We start from the raw sequence: 23,607 nt of genomic DNA, 5'->3' as shown, positions 1-23,607 counted from the left end.
TGTTTGGGTGTTTGTTTAGTCTTAGATCCTCTGTAATAGTAACCATGTCATATGAAATAAGATGAATTCTTGTTCCTTCAAAACAGAATCACTATAGTGTTAAATGAGTGACTAGTGTGTTTTATGCTTCCAAGAAAGAATCAGAGTATAATATAGGATTGATCTCTACTAAGTTTATTCCATATCATATATAAATATTTCTGTTTTAGACTCGTGAACAGGAAGAATTGGAAGAAACTTTAGAGGTAGAACGACAGGAAAATGAACAAAGAAGGCTATTTATACAAAAAGAAGAACAACTGCAGCAGATTCTGAAAAGGAAAAATAAGCAGGCTTTTTTAGATGAATTGGTACGTATTAATGGCAATTAAGATAAAAAAATCAGTAGTCTTCAGCATTTGCCTTTTCTGTTTATTATATTTGATAATGGGTATTCAAATGGCATTTCAGCAAAGCTTTGGCTCACCTTTAATTATAATGGTGGTTCCTGCTGTGTATTGCTGAATAAGAAGCCACTTTCCAAAAACTACAATCATTCTTTTATGCTCACAGTTCTATGGATTAGAAATTCGAATGATTTTGGCTGGGTGTTTCTTCTGTTCCACATGGCATCAACTGGTGCTATTTGATGGTATTTGGCTGGTGGCTGAGATGGTCTGTAGAGTCCTAGAAGGTGTCACTCTAATGTGTGGTGCCAGGAAATGACTGGAAGGCTGGGCTCCGTCAAATAACCCTCCTTTTCTGTGTATCCCAGGCTCTTCTCTGTGTAATCTCTGTGGCAGCGTGTGTAATTGGACTCCTTATATGATGTTCGGGGATACAAGAGAGAAGGTCTCAAGAGAAAAGAAGTAGAAGTTGTCAGTGTTTTAAAGCCTGGGCTTGAAAACTTGCATAGCATCATTTCCCATTCTAAAATGATGTATTCTGTTCATAAAAGGCTACTCAGTTTCTAAGGGAAGAGATATAGATCCCACCTCTTGATGGGAGGTTTGTCAAAGTATTTGTGGTGATCTTTAATCCATACAGTATTTGGTTGGAAAAAAATTATATTTTTCCAGAGGTTAAACATTTATTTTTAGCCACTCAAAGTGACTTTAATCCTAGGAAATATGAAAATTACTGTAATTGTAATTTTATCTTATCCATATGCTTGTTTATTTATATCCTGCCAATTGCTAAGAAGGATTTGAAGTGAGCTTCCCTAAGATATGGCCCTGTTTGCGGATCTCAAAGAACAACCTTTTTTTAAAAAATGAAAAATAAAAAAAAAACTTTTTGCCAATATCCATCTTGTTTTCAGTTGATAGTGTATCATTATAAGTGACATAAGCCAGAGTACTATTTAATTTATTGTTTATATGTTTCTAAGCTTACTGACTAAAACATATATATTTTTTCAGAGCATTTTCTTCCTGATAATGCTGGACTTCTAATAAGTAGCTCATTTTCAAGTGTTGTGGCTTTGTACTGAAGTTTATAGTGACTCTGGGTATTGTGTTAAAATTGTATTTTGTAATTTTTTTGCTTGAAAATATAACATATTTGAAAGAAATGGCAGTGTGCTTTTGTAAATTATTGGTGTTTTCTAGCAATTAGCTCTCCAAATAGTCAGAATTCTGCAAAGTGGAATGTGAATTTGGTTCTAAAAATGGTGTCAGCAGTATATAAAAGAATAATTGTCCTTAGCAACTTTCATTAGTTCTTTCTTGAAATTAAGTGGCAGGTATGACTTTAACAGCTGAATTGACACAGGTGTGTTTGTTTTGCATTTTTTGGACATATGATTGGTGAGAAATTAAACATTTTAAAAAGTAAATTAATAAATATTGCTATTATAATTATATTGAAAACTTCTGCTCATCATCTTATATAAAGAGGAACATACTTTTTTTTGGTAGTGCTTGAATTAATTGGGTTGATTCCAAATACAATGTTTTCATAGAAGATGAAAAGACACTTTCAACATTTTATGTCCCATCTAGTTTAAAGGATTTATAGACTTTATTTTGATATTAAATAGCTTTGCATAGCAATTTTTGATATTCTTTCAGTTCTCAAATGTACTAAGTTTTGCTCCCTCGTTGAGCTGCTACGCATGAAGTTCCCCCTTAATTCAGTGTGGCATGAAGCAAGATGTGAAACTGCCAATGTTGAACATTGCGAATAATCTGGAATTAATATTAGGTTTTGTGAGTCCCACCCTCCCAATTCCTCCCCCTCACCTCCCTCCACCTCCACTTCCTGTTTTCTTCACCTGCAAGTCATTACTGCATATAACTTTTTCTCACTATTTATTTAGATCATGAAACATGGTTGTTGAGTAATCTTCAGTAATTTACTGTATTCATTAGTATAATTAATTATGACTGATTGGTTTAGAATACTGCTGCAGTTTGAATTTTTAGTTTCCATTTAAAATTTATTTTTAAATACTTAATTACTTTAATTTTGAATCTTTACTTTTTGATGTTATAAATGTTAACATCCTTTTAGTCCTTATTGACTAATTGAAAGAATCCATTATATGTTTCTTTATCCTTTTGGCCCTTATTAAAATAAGTAAAAGAATTCACTGTATTTCTCTTTCTGAGTATGTTCATCTATTGGCTTTTATAGAAAAGATAACATTGGCATTTCTAAATATGTCTAGAAGCTAAAATGTTTAGGCAACAAGTGCTACTCACTAACTTTTTTTCCTCTTGTTTTTATATTTGTTTCTTGTGCCAAAAGTCACTTTTTAACCTTTTAAAAGTCGTTAGCATTGCATTATACTGTATGTGACAGGATTTTAATGTTATGGTTTTAATATTTATGGTTTAGCATTTGCTATAATGTTGCCTAAAAAGTCCATTTATATAATCCTAACTAATGCAGTTTTTTTTTAACAGCTTGGAAAAAATGTTAAAACAGGTCCTGACTTATTAAATCTTTTTATTTTCTAGTTTGTAAATTCTCTTCAGTTTGTCTTAAATTTTGTATGGGCCAATATTGTTGTCAAACTCAATAGCAGATTTTTATTAGAAATATTGTTTGCCAGATGGCTTGCTTAAAGTCAGTTAAAATAATCTTTTAAAATGGTCATTATTATGCTTTTAATGAGTATTACAGGCAGTCTTAATAAAATTTCTTTAAATATTAAGCAGTGTGCCTTTAGGCAATTAATGTAGGTTAGGGAAACTTTCAAGGTAAATGAAGAGCTAGAAGAGAGAAGTAACATACAAGGCTGAATCTGCATTTCATACAACATAATTATTTTGCATACTTTATTGTACTCTCTAAATCTTTGTGTTGTTAGACTTTCTACTTAATTTTAGTTAACACTCACAAAGGCTTTCAGGCTCCAAAGTTTTGAACGCTAAAATAGAATACAGATTTGAAGTAAATTCTGTGTCTTAGTATTAAAATTAATTTTAGATTCCTGGATTACTTATTTTTATTAAATTTCAGCTGTTTTAACATGACATTTTAACATACAATTCCTTTTATGTGAATGTGAAACCAGGATTACTAGAAACCAAATCTTTGACTAGCAACTTGTTTTGTAGTGAATGTTTTATTTTATATTGCTTTTATATAAGAACTTTTGCTTTTTAGAGTATATATCATAGAAGAACATTTGAATTTATTTAGAGTATCAATTGAGAAGCCATGCTTTAACTTCTTTTTAGATGTGGAAATTTATTTTTCTTTTTTAGTTCCTAAATATAAAAGGACAGCAGTAGCTTTTAAAATATATTTTTGGCCACAGACCATTTATGATGCCATTTAATCTTGCATTTTAATAATAAAATTCTTAACAATATAGAATGATAGCTGCAGGGATTAACAGCAGTACTGCTCATCACTGGTATGTTCTTGTAGAATACGAAAGTGGTCAAATACATTCTCATACTGAATTTCATTAGGTTTCTTCATTATTGCTAAGCCAGAGTGCAACGATTTTGCTCCTTAATGTTCAATTTTACAAATACTATTTGTATTCTTACATGTACTTTAAGAAGTTTTAATCTTTGTAACATTCCTCTTGCATAGTATTTCTGTTAAAAATTCTCGAGGTGCAGTTTATTCTAGGTTAATTCTGATGAATTAAATCGCTTATGTTATTTGAATTACTTCTACAGTATAACTTTAAAATAGTTCATTTACATATATTAATTAGTCATATTTGTGCTTAAAGTTTGTTATTGTTAAGATTTTTGGATTTGGAAAGAAAATTAGAGTCAACTATATATTTGCTTTCAAAATGTGGAATATAAACAATAGCGTTTCTGCAGGTATTATTTTGAGATTAATAGTTTGAGTTTAATTATTTCTGTATAGTTGCTGTTTTAAAAATCTGTAGGTTATTTGACATTATGTTTATTTTCATTGGTAATCTTGGAATAGGAGCTAGAAATGTGTTTGTACCTTCATTTTTGTTTTCCTATGTAGAAAATGTTCTTTGTGTGTGTGTGTGTGAGAGAATGTGCTCCTTCCCTTGCCTTTTGCTGCATATGTTTCTGTATTATTATTTAGCTGATAACTAAAGTAGGAAACTGTGAAGCTATCATTTAGTTTAGACCTTTACTCCACAGCACTTTAAACATTTAAGGGGACTTTATGTTAAAAAAGATAAATAACAGTCTAAGAATTATTGTCAGTAATTTGCTTGTATTATTAACATGCATGTAAAGATGTGTATTTAAATAATGCCTTGATTTTGTACCAATATACTATTTTTAAAATATTTCACCATGTTTGTTATTTAATTAAAACAATTTCATAAAATAAGTCAGTAAAAGAGAAAATACTTTTGGTGCACTTACAATAGTTTCATTGTGCAAAACAGAGCAAGGATCATTTCCAAACGGCCTCAGGTGAAATCTAATGGAAAACAATTTCAGACTGGTCTGAATTCACTGGTAGAAAGAATGTGTCTTAGGTAAACATCTGATCTAAGTTATACTACTTTATACTACTCTTTTTGTGATTAGCTTCTAATTTTTTTTATTTTAATAAATAAGGTTGGCTTTGCCAGATGGAATAAGACCCTATTATATTGTCTTTAATGTGGATTTTATAAAAATACTTATTTGCAGGTTATTTTGATTTATGAGTCCGCACAGCATTTTCTTATTATGAAATGTTAGTATTTTCTGTAAAATGTTTTCTATAAAGTGAATATTTAGATTGACATCAAATGCTGATGGAAAAGGCATAATTTAAAGTAAAAGACTTGTTGCTTCTTAGTTTTCCCTTTTTAACTTTCATATTGAACTTTCATTTTTCTTACAGGAGAGTTCTGATCTCCCCGTTGCCCTGCTTTTGGCTCAGCATAAAGATAGATCTACCCAATTGGAAATGCAGCTTGAGAAACCCAGAAGTATAAAACCAGTGACATTTTCCACAGGCATCAAAATGGTAGGCCTTATTTTAATTGCCTGTTTGAAGGATATTTTTCAAGGATTACTTTTGTAGTTTTATGTTCATTTCGACAGATAAACGGAAAGATTGAGATGTTTCAGAACAGAGTCTGATGTCTAGTAAAAAGGATATTCACAGTGTAAGAGCGAAGTGAAAAGTAATCAACAAGTAGTTTCCAAAGTACACAATACAATTTTGTTGTAGATGATATTGCATTTATATGAGATTTCTTATTGTACTTGAATTTTTAAGCTGTAGTATAGGAAAATGTTTCTTAAAAAGAAATGTATAAATATTGTTAGGGAAGTAGTTGTAGTTTGCAGATATGAATAGGAAAGCAAATATATTAATTTATATTTCCCTCCAAACATTTCTTCTCCACATGAAAATTGTTTTTTAATATTTTAAAGCTGTTTTTAACTTTAGTTTGTGTTAATGTAGGATAATTTGGCTTTTTATAAACTTTGTTTCAGTCATTCTTTCAAAGGAAAAGTATAAGCTGATGAGATGTTTGGAGACTTGTATGATGTTTCTTTTGTTCAGGAAATGTATACTTGGGCATGTTAGTCTTAATATATGTTTAATATCCAGATTTTTGAGCTATACCTACTCTAAAATATGTAACTTTTAAATTCATAAATATATTGTTAAATAGGCTCATAATTGCGCAAAAAGAGTGGCATTATTGTGAAGTTACGGTTAAGAATTTAAACTTTGGAACCAAACGTAGGTGATTTCAAATCCCAGCTACCTCATTTAACCAGCTGCTTCACATGCGCAAATTACTTAGCTATCTCTAATAGCCTTTTTTTTTCATCTGTAAGATGTTCATAATACCTATCTCATGAGTTGTTAAGGACATTAGATGAAATAACGTGAACAGAGTGCCCAGCACAGTGCCTGGTATATATGAAACTCTTAAGTAGATGGGCTAGTTGTTATTTATAATACCATCACTTGATTTGAGATGTGCCATACTAATTTATCTCATAAGCCTTTACATTCTGTAACTGTATATAATGAAAACAGCATTGGAATTGAAGTCAGAATATGTACATTCAAAATTTGCCACTAACATAATGATTTTGTGATGTTGAACAAGTTGCCGAATATCATTGTTCTTATCTATAAAATGGGGTTATTTTTTGCCTCTTAGGATTGCACTGAGGATTAAATAATGTGCGTAGAAGTGCCTTGGAGATTTCTTGTTATTTATATGATGTTCAGTAAATAATAAAAATTAAACAGCATTCTGCAGAGGCAGTCTGTAATATTTTGTTTTAGGAATATATTAATTCTGTATATATTTAGTGTGTCTGTCCAAAAATTTTTTAGCTCTTTCAATTTTTTCTTTGAAATTTACTCAAAACTTTAAAGTTCGTAAGTTGTTGTGAAATGATTATAGTTTCTGGTTTAATAGGATGCATTATCAGGTTAAGAGACGAGCATTTCTTATTTAATCTTGTTTTGCTTAGGTATGTTCCATATGTTTCTTCTTCATGCTAGTCATGTCCTGCTCTTAATCCTTGAGCATACCTTTATACTAACACTTATAGTTATTGTATTATAGTTATCAGTTACCTTTCTCTCTTCCTTAGTGGCATATAAACTCCTGGATCTGGCACTTGATAGGCCTGCCATAAATCTTGGCTGGAAGCTAGATAATTGAATCGATGGAAGCATTAGATATTTTAGTGAATGGAGATTTTTTTTCTTCATTAAGTTGGTACCTTAATTTATCTAAGGTAATGTCAGAAAGACATCAAAATAACAGGAAAAAGACAGTCTAAGCAGATTTGCTCAATTTTAAAAAATTTGATGAAATGAATAATTTCTCTATTAAGTGAAAAAATGTTTTTAGGTTACTAATCATATTTCCTCCCTTTTGGAAAAAATCTTGTATACTTCTTTGACATGAATTCTACAGATAGAAGGCAGTCACTCATAATCAAGCAGTGCTTTGGTCATGTTCTTTATTGATCAGATTCTCTAATAAACTATGTAAGAACTTATGGAATTAAGAATTGAATTTTCCTTGTATTTCTGGCAATTTTAAACTCAAGATGATAGACTTGGCAGAAATTTTGATTGTCTTTTATTGATGCATTTCAAAGGTGGAGTTTATGATAAGTAATATTGAAGTGACAGAAGTTAGCTGAATGGACCCATCAAGTTAGTAATTTTCAGGGATCAAGTCTGTCTTTATTAGAACCCTTCATTTTTATCCGTTTCACTTGTTCCTCTCACAGTCTTACTCCCTTTACTAAATGCCTCCACTGTCCTTCAGTTGTTCAAGTAAAAGCTTTTGAGTCATTTCTGATTGTTCTTTCACACTTCCAACCCTTTAGCAAGTCCTTTTGGCTCTACCTCCAGAATTTATCTCGAATCCACTCACTTCTTACAGCACTTGGGCTAATTGCCATCATTTCTCTCCTGGATTAATGTATCTGGTCTTTCTATTATTTTTTGTACTCTATAATCTATTGTATATGTCTTTTGGGTGATTTCCCAAATGACTGGATAATCATAAAAAAACAAGTACAAAAATGAATCAGATCTAGACACTCCCTTCCATGCTTTGTATCTTCCAATGTATTCCCAATGGGTCTAGAATAAAATCTAGACCACTAGGAAGGTGTACCCTTAGTGCTCTGGCTCCTGTTTTCCTCTTTCCTCCTTGTTCATTGTATTCAATCCACACTGACCTTTTCTTTGTGTCTAAAACATCCTGATTCTTACTTTAGGCCTTTTCTTTTCTTCTTCTTCTTCTTTTTTTTCTTTCCTTTTTAAAAATATTTTTATTGTAAACCTTAACAAACAAATACAAACATTCTTGACATACAAGCATTCTATACATGGTGTACAATCAGTGGCTCACAATATTATCACATAGTTGTGTATTCATCACCATGATAATTTTTTTGAACATTATCTCTCAAAGGCATCTCTCTATAGGCCTTTTCTTATTGTTCTTTTCTCTGCCTGGAATAGTCATCTTTTGTATTTTTGCATGGCTGACTCCCTTTCTTGATTTCTTGGTACAAATGTCAATTTTCAGAGAGGACTTTACTGACCATCCTATCTGAAAGTGTCCTTTCCTCCTGTTATATTATACATTTGTCCCCTTCCTGGTATGTATCACTATCAGAAAATATTTTACTGATTCATTTTTTGTTTCTCTTTGCTATTAGATTATAAATTGTGAAATTAGAACAAGATCTGTCTAACCTTTTAAAATTTTCTTCTTTCCTTCCCTCCTTCCTTCCATCATAGCCTTGTTTTTTGTGTGAAATGTAATGTGTGTAGTTGAAAGTGCACTATATGATTCATTGAGTTATCACAAAGGAACCTATCTGTGTAGCTATCACTCAGGTAAAAGAAAAAGTGTTGTTAATGCTGTAGAAGCCCTCCTTTTGTCCCCTTATATTCTGTTAGACATGTTAAGTTTGTGACTACTTTTCACATAAAAACATCAAAGTGATAGCTGGATATATAAGTCTGAAACTCAGGAAGAACAGGGCAACTGATGAAATTTGGGAGTCATCACCATAAAGATGGTATTTAAAGACTTGGAACTGGGTGTGATCCCTTGGGCGAGGTAAAGGTAGAAAAGAGAAGGGGTATAATATACCCTGGGGTATTTCTTATTTAGAAGTTGTAGAAGAAGAGGAATAAGCAAAGATTGAGAGGCATCAGCCAGTGGTGTAAAAGAAAAGCCAAGAATGAGGTATCTCAGAAACCAAGAAAGGGATTCCATCATGGAGGGAGTAGTCAGTCATGCTGATTGTCACCGAGAAGTCCCTGAGGGGAAGAGGAGCAGATGGGTGCACTGGATTCAGAATTAAGTTGCTGCTGACTTGACAAAAGGAGATTCAGTGGACTAATGGGAGAGAAAACCAGTTTCAGGTGGATTCGCAAGTAAACAGAAGGTGAATTCAGGAACATAAAACTCTTAGGAATTCTGCTGTAAAGAGAATGGAGAAAGGTAGCTAGACAGGGGTGTAGGGTCACTAGAAAGTTGGGGGAATTTTGTTTTGTGGTCTTATGCTTTAGATTGGTAGAGAGTAGATCATTTATATAAAAAAGCTGAGAAGGAGAAATTATGACATAAGATGGGAGAATGAGGGAAGTGAATAAATTGGGAGGTGAGGCAAAAAAGGCATTATTAATAAGATTTTTGAGGACTTTTAGTAGCAAGCTAGGAAGTATGAATTTATTCTTAGGCATGAGAAATGATTAAAGATTTTTGAGTTCATTCTTTTTCTTTTATACCCCATTATTTAATTAATGAAATTATTAAAAAACAAAACTTATAAATTCTGCTTCAGATGTCCTTCAGTTTGATGAGAACTTGGATTTGGCTATTGCTTCTCATAGTGGGTTGATTATATAGACTGGGCAGACTGAAGGGCATAAGCTAGCACGATGGCTTTTCTTTCCTTGATATGCTCTACTTAAAGAAAGTCAAACACAGCAAATGAAGTCAGCTATGGAGGAGTTGGAGTGAGTCCAAGGAAGATGTATAAATGTGATTAAGGTTTTTGGAAATAGATCCCTTGAGGTATGACTTAAAAGACTGAATTTATTTATTTAATAAACCTAGAAAAAAATGAAGGTTAAAAATGGGCATAAAAATGAGTAAGAAATGATTTATTATGTATTAAAATTTGTAGAGTTGAGACAGTCAGTGAACATATTTTGGTTAGATATATTAGTATAGCTTGAGCTGGATGAATTTTTTGAACTATATTCCCAACGTATAAAGTTCTCAGGGTGTAGGAAAGTGTCAGGTATAGGATATTAGAAAAATCATTTATATAATTTGTCATTTCAGTATCTAAGAGCATTCCACTTAATCACTGTTTTGTGTGTGAGCAGAAAATACTTCATTTCTATCTATGTAATATATATTTATATATATTTATGCCTTCTCAGTGGTGATGACTTCTTTTTGAACTCTTAAAGTGAAGGTTGCAACATTATTTTCCAGTCAACTGTTAGTTATTTTAATCTATTTGGCCCAAATTCCAATAATATACTTTTAGGGCCTCTTGTTTCTTCAGCATTTTATAAATAATTCAAATTATTTTTTCTCAGCAAAATAGATGTTTACTGTTCTTGATTGCATCATCCTTAGTTGAGCCAGTTGAACAGATCTCAAGGAAGTAGTTTTTTTTCCATTTGTTACTAGATAATTTCTATCACTAAACATCCATACAGCAAACACTAGTAAGTTATTAAATGTTAATCTTTTAGAAACAAGTAATGGCACACTGGTTACCTCATAAAATTAGGAGTTAGACTCTAACATTGGGACTGAGGTACTTCTTCAGACTTGAAAGTGTTTTAAATCTCCCTGTGCTTTCTATGTATGTAAATTGTAAATAAACTGAAACACAAGGATAAAATAAGAATTGTTCTTAGGTATATTTTTTTGTCCTTTATGGTCATTTATTGGGAAATAATAAGGGGAGCATGCTATACATTGCCAAAGGGGGAAACTGAGTGTTTTAGCCCTGGTTTTTTTTTTTTTTTTTGATTGCTGTGTGGCAGGGTGGGGTGTGTGTGTGTATTGTGGGGGATAGTGGCGGTTGCATTTCATTCTTTTTTTTCCATGTGAGTTTCTTGTTGTTGCAGCACCATTTGTTGATTTTCATGTTTGTTTGCTTGTTTGGTTTTGGGGAAGTGCATGGGCTGGGAATTGAACCCGGGTCTTCCACATGGCAGGTGAGAATTGTACCACTGAACTACCCTTGCACCCCCAACCCTGATTTTTTTTTTGTTTAAATTTGCACGGGCAGGCTCTGGAAATCGAATCCGAGTCTCCGGCATGACAGGCAAGAATTCTGCCATTGAGTTACTGTCACACCACCCAACCCTGATGTTTTAAAATATTTCATATGAGCTATGTATGAACTAGGAAGAGAGCAAAAAAAAAATTATTTGTGATATGAATTAATTTTTCTGAGTGCAACAAGTAGTATTTAGCTATTTGCTTCCAGTATTTCTCATTACTCTGAATTTATCAGATTTTAAACTTTTGTTAAAATGTGTTTCAGAAAATTGTATGATAGAAAATTACACTCAATCGTATCTCAAATAAGAAAGTAAAAATCATATTGAGTAGTCAGTTATGTCCTAGAGAGCCATAAATTTGTGCTAAATAGCCCAAGTATTGTCCCATTTTGCTTGAAAAGCAAAAAACAAAGCTTGACCAAGTATTATTCACTCAAAAGTGTATAATTTGCACTCATGTAGCAAATGAAAATGTAGCAAAGTTAGGTGCTGTTCTGGTTTGCTAGCTGCCGGAATGCAATATACCAGAAACGGAATGGCTTTTAACAAGAGGAATTTAATAAATTGCTCGTTTACAGTTCTAAGGCTGAGAAAATGTCCCAATTAAAACAAGTCTATAGAAATGTCCAATTTAAGGCATCTGGGGAAAGATACCTTGGTTCAAGAAGGCCAGCGATGTTCAACATTTCTCTCTCAGCTGGAAGGGCACATGGCGAACATGGCAGCATCTGCTGGCTTTCAGGTGGCTCTACCAAAAGAGAACTCTCTCCAAAATGTTTCCTCTTTTAAAGGATTCCAGCAAGCAACTCCACTTTCAGTGGGTGGAGACACACCTCCGTGGAAATCACCTAATCAAAAGTTACCAACCACAGTTGGGTGGGTCACATCTCCATGGAAACAATCAAAATGCTCCCACCCAGCAATATTGAACGAGGACCAAAGGGCATGGCTTTTCTGGGGTCCACCACAGACTCAGACTGGCACATGTGCCCTCATCAAGTCTTTTGAAAACTCGAGTAGTAATAAAATTCTAATTATATGTTTTAATCCATCAATGTATTTTGAAATGCATGTTAAATTAACATTTAAAAATAGCCTTAGTTCTTTTTAAGCATTTACACGATTCACAAATAAATGATTAAGCCATTTAATTAACTATTGTGAGTATGAGATGATGACTTTCTCTTAGCATTTAAATATCTTCACCTATTTTATGTCGTTTCAATTGTTGTAGTATGTTCTGATTTTCACAATAGAGGTCTAAATATAATCGAAATTTGGTTAATTCAGTCATTTTAATTGAAATGGAGGGTCTTATAATTTAAGATAATTCTATACTGAGCATTTTAATATGACCTAAATAAACCTTTTATAAAATGATTAGCCACTCCATTGATTGAAATTGTAAGTCTGTATTTTGCTACTTCAGAATTGTTTAAAATGAGCTGTACTTGTGATATTATCATAAGGATTTTGAATTTGGCTCCTATTTTTACCAGTGTGTATGATTTTAGGTAAATCTCAACCTTTTTAAGCTTTAATTTACACAGCTCTAAAATATAAGATTATATTTATATTTATATTTTGTGAAACAATTACATAAACTCTTAGTGGCTGCTTGGTGCATTAAAAAGATTACTCCAAATATAAATAGGTATAAATAGGTATAGATATAAGAGAAACTATAATAGATCAGTGAATTGTGATTATAGGTAGGTGGGTTTTGTGACTCATAACTTTTTTGCTTTTATTAAAGGTTTTACCTATAGACCCCCAAATGTCTTTTTTTTTTTAAATCTGATAAGAGTTTAAGAGAATATCTAAACTCCTACAAATTCAACAACAAAAAAATCACAAATGCCCCAAAGACACCTCTCCAAAGAAGGTAACACAAATGGCCAATAAGCACATCGAAAGATAACATCATTAGCCACTAGGGAAATGCAAATCCCCAAATGTCTTTTAACCCTTTTTATATATTTCCATTTTTCAGTAGTTGATTCTGTTTCTCTGGAGAGCCCTGACTGATAGGATATATAATTATTTATGAATTTCCCCAACTATTGACACCAAGAATCTCAATTTCTTCACTTATATATCTGTAGTATAATTGAAATGTTACCTACAAATAGAGGGTTGTATGTGTATTTGTGTATGCATGGACATGTGTGTGTGTGTGTGTATACTCACATATGTATGTACGTGATTTTGGGGGCTGGCAAGTCTGGCACAGCCCCACATGATTTTTGGGGGCTGGCACATCCTGGCAGGCTGACAGGCAAGAAACTCAGGGGGAGTTGAAGTTGCAGTTTTGAGTCCATGATGTGTGAAGCAGGCCAGCAAACTGGAAACTCAAGCAGGATTTTATGCTGCAGACTTTCTTCTTGTCTTAAAAACCTCAGTTTTTGTTCTTATGGCCTTCAGCTGACTGGATAAGCCCACACAAGTCATTGAGGGTAATATCTTTTACTAAGAGTCAGCTAATTATAAATGATAACCACATCTGCATAATATATTCTTAGCAGTATTTGGATTAAATAACAGGATACTATACCCTAGCCAGATTAACACATAACCTGCCATCACATACACTGTTAGCTTTCCCAGACCTTACCGTGGTGAAGGCAAAAATAGTTAATGGTTAATACTATTGACTTCAAAAATTATTATAGTGATTGAATTTATTCCAGAAAATTTGTCTGATGATGTGGACATAGGTGTAGGCAGAAATGGTGAGAAAGGAAATTATGAGGTGTATCACTTACTTTGACAGAAATGGGAACAAGTTAAAAATTGGACAGTATTCAGTGACTAGAGAGGGAAGCTTTGACTCTTTTAGTTCCATTGTGGAGGATGTTCCAGATGTTTGAAAATGTCAATATAGTCTTAGCCTGAAATGTAGAAATAATGGTTTCCTGCTTAAATGAATTTATTCACAGATGTTTATCTAAAAGTCTTGTACACACTTTGTGCTGTATTACTTACTGTAATGAGACAGATTTTTTTGATCTTAAAGATATCTTCATCAGGTACCAACCAGTTTGTCAATTTTTTTTTTTTGGGTCAATAGGGCTTTAAGTACCTATTGTATTTGCAAGGCTATTGAGGTTTGGTATATGGTAATATCACAGTAGGAAAAAGAAGGAAGATTTGTTTTGTTCCAAGCCATCTCTATATATTATCTCACTTAATCCTCACAACCATCCTGCAAAGTAGATGGAGGTATTCCTATTTGAGGACACTTAATGATTCAGTGTGTTGGTTTGTGACACCTGCTGAAATGCATGTACCAGAAATGGATTGGTTTTTAAAATTTTTTTAATTTTTATTCTTTATTGAATCAAGGTGACATAAAACTTTGAAAGTAGTTAGAGGAGTTAACATGATTTTAAAAAGACAAGTTTTTTTTAAAGTGAGGAGGCATTGTCTAAAACAATAAGAAAGGAGATGGTCAACATACATATCAATAAGTATATTGATCAGATAAGACATAGAATCTTGCCATCTAGGCCGATTACTCAGATGATGAAAAACCTTTTATAGCTTCTTACTAAGAGCAAACAAATAATCCAAGAAAATAGTCATTTTAACAGAGTGAAAACCAAATTCTTGTTTTGAATGAAGATATATCTGATAAGAAAACTATTAAAAGTCTTATAAAACTAGAAAATCTGAACCAACCTTAACCACAACCAATAAAATTCACTTCCAACGAGACTTCTAAAACTTTCTGTATCTATCCATTTTGTCCCACACATTCCTGTTTTTCATTCTGCAACAATCAACTATTTTACTTTAGGGGAAATAGTACTCTCTTTTTCCTTAACAGAAACATTTCTTGCATACTTTATATATTTAAATTACCAAAAAAGATCTTGAAATCAATCTTCAAGCCAACATCCTACAGAACACAATTCTTTTTTTTCTTTTTTGTGAAAAATAACATTTATACAAAACAATAAATTTCAAAGCACATTGTAACAATTGCTTGTAGAACAGATTTCAGAGTTTGATATGGGTTACAACTCCACAAGTTTAGGTTTTTAATTCTAGTTTAGCTCTAAGATACTGGAGACTAAAAGACATAGCAATATAATGATTCAGCAATCATACTCATTTGTTAAACCCTACCATCTCTGTAAAATTCCACCATCACATTTGATCTTTCTCCCACTTTTTAGGGGTATTTGGGTCATTCCCATTCTAACTTTTTCACGTTGGAAGGGGCTGTCGATCATCTGGGATAGAAGAATGGAAGAAGTTGATGTTCTGGAAATGGATTGTCTTTTATAAAGGGTATTAAGTTACAAGTTACAATTCCAAGGCCCTGAAAATGTCCTAATTAAGGTACCAAAGAGGATATCTTCTCAGAGGAGAAGATATAATATAATCTAAAATATAATCTTATATTTTAGAGCTGTGTAAATTAAAGCTTAAAAAGGTTGAGATTTACCTAAAAGCTGGTATTTGGAACACCTCTGTCATCTTGGAAGACGTGGCTAGTGTCAGCTGGTCCTTGGTTCCAGTTTGTTGCTTTCAGCTTCTAATTCCAAGGGCTTTCACTCTAAGTATCTGTGGGCCCTCACTTAGCTTCTCCAAGGCAAACTCAGGATTTCATCTCTTAGTTTAGCATTTGCAAACATCTGTGTCTTGGTTTCATTTCTCTGTTCTCTGTGTTGATTCTGAGCTCTGTATTTTCTGCCTTTTATTCTCTTCATATAGGACTCAAGTAAAAGGATTAAGACTAACCTTGACTGGATGGGGTCACCTCTCCATCTAAACAAAGGTCCCACCCAAATAATAGGTCTGTCCCACGAGATTGGATTAGGATTAAAATAACTTGGTTCTTCAGGGGTACATAACAGTTTGAAACCAGCACACTCAACTACGAAATAAATTCCCCAAATTTATAATGCTGCTAAGTAGGGAAGCTGAGATTTAGACCCAGGGATGTCTGTTGGCTTCCAAACATTTTCTACTTCATACTTATAGTTGCTGCCTTCCAGAAGTTGATTTTCTAACTGTGAAGAGAAAACTAACAATTATGAAATAACTGTGGAATACTGATTTTAAGTATAGTAAGGCTTTTCACCAAGGTCCCCAAATTCAGTAAATCCTTGTGGAGTATTGAAGACTTGCAGTAAACCCCAGTACAAGTAGAGTTCAAGCAGGGTGAAAGGGAAAAAAGAAGACATTCTATATTTGGAAGATGGATCTGTGAGATCACAGAAAAAATGAAAGGAGTGAATTTATCAAAGTTCATTCCATAGTTCTCATCAGGAATTTTCTTCTTGCACAGTAATCTGAAAAGATACCCTTGTTTTGGTTCCTAGGTGGTTATGTCATGAAATTCAAATATATTCATTCTTTTTTTTTTACATGGGCCAGGTACCGGGAATCGAGCCCGGGTCTTTGGCAAGGCAGGCAAGAATTCTGCCTGCCCATACTGATTCATTTTGATGTGTCAGTAATAGCTATTTACTAGTAATCTGTGACTAAATTGAGTTGCTAAAATTTGAAATTTGTAAATGCTGAAATAAGTCCATTTGTTGTGTTTGCCTAAGATCATGGTTGCATATCTCACTGAGAAGTCTGGCTGCTGCAAATTTTGGCATTCTTACAAGGTTCCATCTCTGTGTGTGTATAGCCAAATAATTCTTGCAGCATTTAGCAATGTGATCTTTTAATTTTTTAGCTGAGCAGATTTATTTTTCTTTTGTATTTTAGCAGTGCACATCAGTATTGCCTTAAGTTAATTGTTGTTTTCTTGTTACTGTCCTTCTAATACTATTGTGAGGATACTATTGTTTTTTCTTTTGTTGATAGTTTTGCTAAGTCCTATTAAATTTTTATTATTTGATCTCCAAATGTCCTTTTATATTAGAATGTAATTTGCTGCACTTTCTGGGGTGATGGCTAAGTTTGAAAACTACAGTTTATGTTCAGTTATTTGCATGCAATCTCTAGTTTTCTTAAACATATTCCCATTCTGTCAGTGCTTTGCCCCCTGTTAACATTCTTCCTGAGACGGCTTCTCGTGCCTCCTCCAAAATTCCATCCCCCAGCTAAGCTTTCTTCTGCTTCTCTTTATTAAAACCTTTCTCATATGTTGCCATGGCAGTCTTGGAGCTTCGATCCAGCCCCAACTTTGGCTCAGAGGGGTAAAAAAGTTCTTTAAAAGACTAAGGGCTCTCAGCTGAATTATAGTCTAAATGTTTCTGTGTGCTAGCAAAGCATCATATCATGGCTTCTGTGATCAGATGTGTTCAGGAATTATAAGTAGTGGACTTCATAATGAACATATGAAGGACCATTTCTTTGTAAGTTGGGAAATGCATGTATGATTTTTATTAATGTTAACACTCCTAAGATTAGTAATTTTTTTCTGCTTAGTCTGACTAGCGTTTTGTCAATTTTCTTGCTCTGTAAAAAACCAATTCATTGTTTTTTTTTTTTGTTTTCCTCTTTTCTATTCTACTGATTTTTACCTTTCATTATTTCTTTCATTTTCCTTAAATTGAGTTTAATTTGCTTTTTTCCCTGATTTCTAAAAGTGGAATCTTAAATTATTGATTTGAGACTTTTCTGATTTTTTAAATTATGGCATTTAATGTTATAAATTTTCTTGAAAGCATTTCTTTAATTGCAGCCCACAAATTTTGACATGTTGTTTTAATAGAGTCTTTTGAGAAGCAGATGCCAAGATAGGCTTAACTATGAGAGAAATTTATTAGGGGAAATGTCTGTGAGAGAAAATGAGGAGGGAGCCATAGGAGGTTGGGGAGAGTCATAAACCTCTGATGCGGGCTTGACTCCAGGTAAAGGAAGAAGCAAGGTTGGGTAGACTAGGAAACAAAAGGAAGTTTGGCAAGGTGACTGGGGAATCCTTGTGCCAAAGTTTTCTGGCAGAAAAGTCCATATCTCCTAATTGCAGAACTGCTGTACTTTTCCTACCTCATTTGTCATTGCCTGGGAGCAACCTGTGGCAGTCATGGCCTTGGTGCAAAGGTGGAGGTGGTTTCCGAGTGCATCAGCCTGGACCTCTGTTTAATTATGCTCTTGCAGTTGGAGATCTGAGAGGTGCAGTCGTATGACCACCAAAGTCGTGTAATAATTTTCATTTAGTTCAAATATTATCTAAATTTGCTTTTAATTTCTTGTTTGAACTGTGGTTTTTTTGTTTGTTGTAAATGTGATATATAAATTCCAAATTTTCCAGATTTTCCAACTATCTTTTCATGTTGATTTCTAGTTTAATTTCATTGTGGTCAGAGAACATAGTCTGTATGATTTCAAAACTCTTTAATTTATTGAATCTTCTTAAATTTATTGAGCCTAATTTAATTTTTTATGGTCTACCTTGGTGAATGTTTTTTTGTGAACTTGAATAGACTTACTTGTATTTTGCTGTTGGGTAGAATGTTTGGTAAATGTTAGTTAGGTCAAAGTAACTGATAATATTGTTTTTGTTTTCTGCTTCCTTACTGATTTTCTTTGTTCTTAAATATCTGATAAAGCAGTGCTGAAATTTCTGCCTGAAATTGTGGAATTTTTTTGGTTCAATCAGTTTTGCACTGTGTTCTTGGTAATAGGTATAATTTCCAGATTAAAAGAGAAAACAATAATGACATAAAAGATTGGAATCTCTGTCAGTTAAATAAATATTTATAGAATCTTACACCCAACAGTTTAAAAGTACCTGTAATGTTCACCAAGATAGACCATATTCTGTGCCATATACAAATCTCAATAAATTTGAAATGCTTGACATCATACTGAATGTGTACTCTAGTCACAATAACGTTAAACATAAATAATAAGATATCTAATAAGAAAAGAATTAGAAAATTAAACAACACACTTTAATTCAGGATTGGAAAGGTTAGTCCTGTAGAGCTACTTCATAAATTACTAGAAGTAGTATTTACCAGTGTTAATGCTAACATTTTGATATATTTCTATGTATTATTTTTTATGAAAGTCATTTGTGGGTACATTTGTATGTGTGTATATATTCTTACATACATTCATGGCTGTTTTTTTTCAACTTGCTTTCTTTTATGATTTATATTTATTTTCCTATTTATTAGTTATTCAGTATTTTTTGAAAATATTTTTTACGGCTTTGGTTTCACCATTTCACATGATCTTTGGTTCCACCATTATGGCTAGTTTAGCTTTTCCATCTTGATACTTATATCTTCCTAACTTAGGTGATTTCTTCTTGGACACTATTCAAAATAACATCTGCTGTGTATCACAGATATTTCTCCTACTATCCTACTACATGCTCCTACTAAATCAGTAAATGTACCATATGTCCTCAGACCAAGGATATCTGCATTTTATTATTAAATTTTCTTTACTCTTTTCCTTATTAGTACCTTGTCTTCTCTAGTAGTGTCTCCCATCAAAGTTATCAGAGTTTTATTTCCCCAAATTTTGTTCCTCATTAGACTTCCCTCATTTGTCTCCCTTTTTGGGTTTTAGAATAAACATGTGATTTTTAAGAGGAAAGTTCCATGGAGTTTAATCATATGTAAAAAAATACTTGTAGCTTTATGTGTAATGTAATATAATTACCATTTTCCTCAAGCTTTTGTAGCCCTGATACCTGCTTGAGGAAATGCTACATAAGCACTTTTCCTAGCAAGGAATGTTTTTCGTTTTCTATTTTAGTTCAGCTTGTGGCATTAATACTGTTGTTTTCAGATTTTTGTCCTGCTTTATGAGATTTTATATACATGAACCCATATACACTTATTTTCTATGTATATTTCAGATAAAAAAACACATGCATAAAATAAGGGTTATGGCAATGAAACAAACTGACTTTTGAGGGATCTATATGATTTTAACTTAAGTTTTTCTTTTGATAAATATTGAGTGACACTATTTAAGACTAGGAAAAAGTACCATAATATATTCAGAGTTTTCAGTGAGACAAAAATGAGCATTTTAAAAGAATTTATGTCTGTAAATGTTTAGCTCTGGACTGTGCCATTGTCAAGTAATATCTGGGTCTAGAGTTTCCAACTGGGTATCTAATTTTGCTACTTTATCCTTTTAAAAAGTGTTACTATGAACATTAAACAGCCAACTGGAAAGAATAAAAGGTGAGTTGGATAAAAAAGAATGACAACAACAACAACAACAACAACAACAAAGAAAGTCAAAAACAGATGGCAAGGAAATAAAAACTAAAATTTTCTTAAGCATTGTTTGTTTTGGGTAGTTTTCTTGCTACACACATGGAAATACTTTGCACATTGGAGAAGTGTTGCGTTCGTACATATTATTTCAGAGAAATTACAAATGATTCATGTACTCTAAACACAATTATAGATTATTTTGCAGGAACTTTTCATTTCTGGTGCTTAGTTTTTCATAAGTAAATAATAGTACCTTTGTTAAAAATCTTAATTTGAAAAAAATCTTAATTTGAAGATTGTAAGCATATTTTAATTGAATGATGCAAATAACATTTATTCAAAACCTCCTGAGTTATATTCTTCTCTAAAAGTGAGCCATATTGGGTTGTTTTCTGCTCTTAAAGTAAATGTTATTATTAATTTGAATTGACTTCTTAGAATACACCTAAAGAAAATATAGTGATGTGATTTGAACTGCCTGTGTTCCTTTATTTCTAATATCTACAATTATATTAACATTATCTTATAATCAGAGAGCATTTTATTTTACTGAACATATTTTCATGTAAATAAATAGCATGGGTATTTTTAGTCCCCCTTTTTAACTGATAATATTCTCTAAGCACAGTGGAAAAATAAAAACCAAAGTAAAAATACAAGCCTCTGGATTCAAACATTGATGGGTATCAACTGGAATTACTGGAAGCAGAGTAAGTTAAAGGTTTGGATGAACTCTAAGTTCCAAAAATAGTCAGGTGCTTTCTTTTTTTTTTATATATTAATTAAAAAAAAATTAACACAACATTTAGAAATCATTCCATTCTACATATGCAATCAGTAATTCTTAATATCATCACATAGATGTATGATCATCATTGTCAGGTGCTTTCTTGATTAAAATAATGTAGTTAAATTAAAGTAGTTTCATAAATGTTTATGAGTTTGTATTTCTTAGTGGTGATTGGTAGCAGTGCATTTTTCTCAGGAAGGACATATCTCACCTCTGGAAGAATCATGTATCATAGAAAGTCTTATAAGACAGAAACTGAAGAGAAGGAAAATTGTCTCCTTCAGCTTTTATGAGACCAGTACTGTGGCTTGTGTACATTGGTAGATATGTAGAGCTTTGTCTTTGCCGTGTGGAATTCATCTCATTCGTTTCCTGGTGTGCACAGTGGAGACCGTGTTGGTGTTAGGGCCTATCTTGGGCATTGGTGAGGAATTTAGTGGTAGATGGGAATACTGAAGAGAGGACTAAAAAATCTAACAGTGAGTAGGATTGAAGATGATCTTTAATATTCTCTCTGCTTCTGAAATTCCCTGATTTTCATTATTTACAGATACCCTCTTACCCAGGGTTTGTGCACTCTTTGCAGTCATCATCATGGAATTCTGATGTTACTTTGAGTCATTGTGAAAAATTTTAAGTGACTTTAGAGAATGGTTTTATATAAAGAAGTGTGATGATGGACGTGGGGCAAGATGGCAGTGTAGGGAAGTGTGGAAATTTAGTTAGTCCTTTAGAGTATTTAGTAAATAGCCAAAAACTTCTGAAACAACTGTTTTGGGGACTTATGTGACTGGACATGTTTCATACAGCCCAGTCTGGAATGGGTGGAAGGGCCAAGATCACCCCACAGAACTGTGAGTAAAACCCCCAAATGTTGGAGGCTGGTGCCCAACCCCACTGGCATGGCAGGCTCAGTCGAAAATACTTTCCTGTGGGAAAAAGAAGAGGCCTCTGCTGGGAGCAAAGGAGGGCAGTGCAGCGAAGCTCCAGTGGAGTTTTAATTAACAAATTTGGTTTGCTGAATACAAGCTTCAAGCACAGATAAACCGAGAGCAAGCAGGGAAGTAATCTCTCCAGGCAGACAAGAGGGGGTGCTGATGGAAAAAAACAAAACAAAAATACCCCTAGAGTTTTGGATTTTGGCCCAGCACATAAAACTGGAAAAGGGCTGTACTGTGAGGCTCATAGAGTAAAGTACCAACTCTCACTTTTGACAAGCAAACCTTGAGGCTGGGGACAGGCTCTGAGAATGGATTTAGAAAAAAAAGAAAAAACTATTCTAAATAGCTAATTAGAGAAAGCCTCTGACATTATCAATTGTCAGCCCCCAATCCAGGAAAGGGCAGAGTTAAGATAGGTCTGAGAGTCAAAGTAACAAGTCAAGTGAAGGAGTCAGTTCCCTAGAGGGCTTATCTATCCCAGGAAAAGGGGGTGGGGCAGGAGGCCCAGCTCAGCTGGTAGCCCTCAATCAAGAATTCAGACCCCAGGGGCTAAACCCTAAAAGAGGCCCTCTACATAGGCCTCTGTCAGCTTGAGGCTTCCTGCTGAGTCTCTTTCTAAACTTAATACTAATTACACCCTCTTCCAGACACCTGGGTCTGTCTGTCTGGGAAAATCTGATTGGGTTCAATAATATCTGGAGAAACCATACTTTAAAATTAAAAAAAAGGCTCCAAGAGGCATAAATACCAAGAGCTGAAAAATTCTGAACAGCTAGCTAGAAGCTATGCTAGGGGTGTACAATAAGTTGAACTGAACACCAAAAAAATAGAGAACAATGCCAACCAATTAGAAAACCCCAGATAAAAGAGTGAAAATGACCTCCAGAGTAAACTAATCAAGAAAATCAGATGGTGGCTTACCAAGAAAAAATTAAGAATCACTCTAGGAAAAACAAAGATATGGCCCAGTAGAAGGAACAAACTAACAGTTCAGATGAGGTACGGAAGTTGAAACAACTAATGTTCAATCTGACATGGTAAATCAAGTCAAAAATCAAATCAGCGAGTTGAGGGAAATTATGACAAAAGATATGAAGGATAAAAAGAAGACATTAATATTAATATTCCTTCTAGCCTCCAGTATTTTGGAGTAGCCTCCAGTATTTTGGAGCATCTAGAAGGACAAATCTGAGATGGTAGAATGATAGCACATTACAAACTCGAGGATCTGTACTGTAACTGCTTGTTGAAGTGTGCTTTGAGAATTATTGCTTTTTTCTTTCTTTGCTTTGTACATATATTTTACAATAAAAAAAAAAAAGAGATTGGTCGACCATAAAGAAGAACTTGAAAGCTTGAAAAACAAATGGCAGAACTTATGAGAATGAAAGGCACAAAATAAGAGATGAAAAAGACAATGGAGACTTATAAAAGCAGATTAGAAGAGGCAGAAAAAAAGGTTTAGTGAACTGGAGGACAGGACATCTCAAATCCTACACACAAAAGAACAGATAGGGAAAGGAAT

The 23,607-nt window shown here is 33.2% G+C and overlaps 1 protein-coding gene across 1 annotated transcript in view; it reads left to right on the top strand.

The window, feature by feature from the left end:
- MNAT1 (MNAT1 component of CDK activating kinase) overlaps nt 1–23,607 on the top strand; it is a 340,377-nt gene that overhangs the window by 146,139 nt on the left and 170,631 nt on the right. The window contains exons 5-6 of the mRNA XM_077122460.1: nt 210–350; nt 5,275–5,400. Coding sequence (XP_076978575.1) covers nt 210–350; nt 5,275–5,400 — 267 coding nt within the window. The remainder of the gene's footprint in view (nt 1–209; nt 351–5,274; nt 5,401–23,607) is intronic.

This window comes from Tamandua tetradactyla, chromosome 12 (assembly GCF_023851605.1).
Source record: "Tamandua tetradactyla isolate mTamTet1 chromosome 12, mTamTet1.pri, whole genome shotgun sequence".
In the NCBI taxonomy this organism is placed as follows: domain Eukaryota; kingdom Metazoa; phylum Chordata; class Mammalia; order Pilosa; family Myrmecophagidae; genus Tamandua; species Tamandua tetradactyla.
This window is presented reverse-complemented; position numbering and strand designations above follow the sequence as displayed.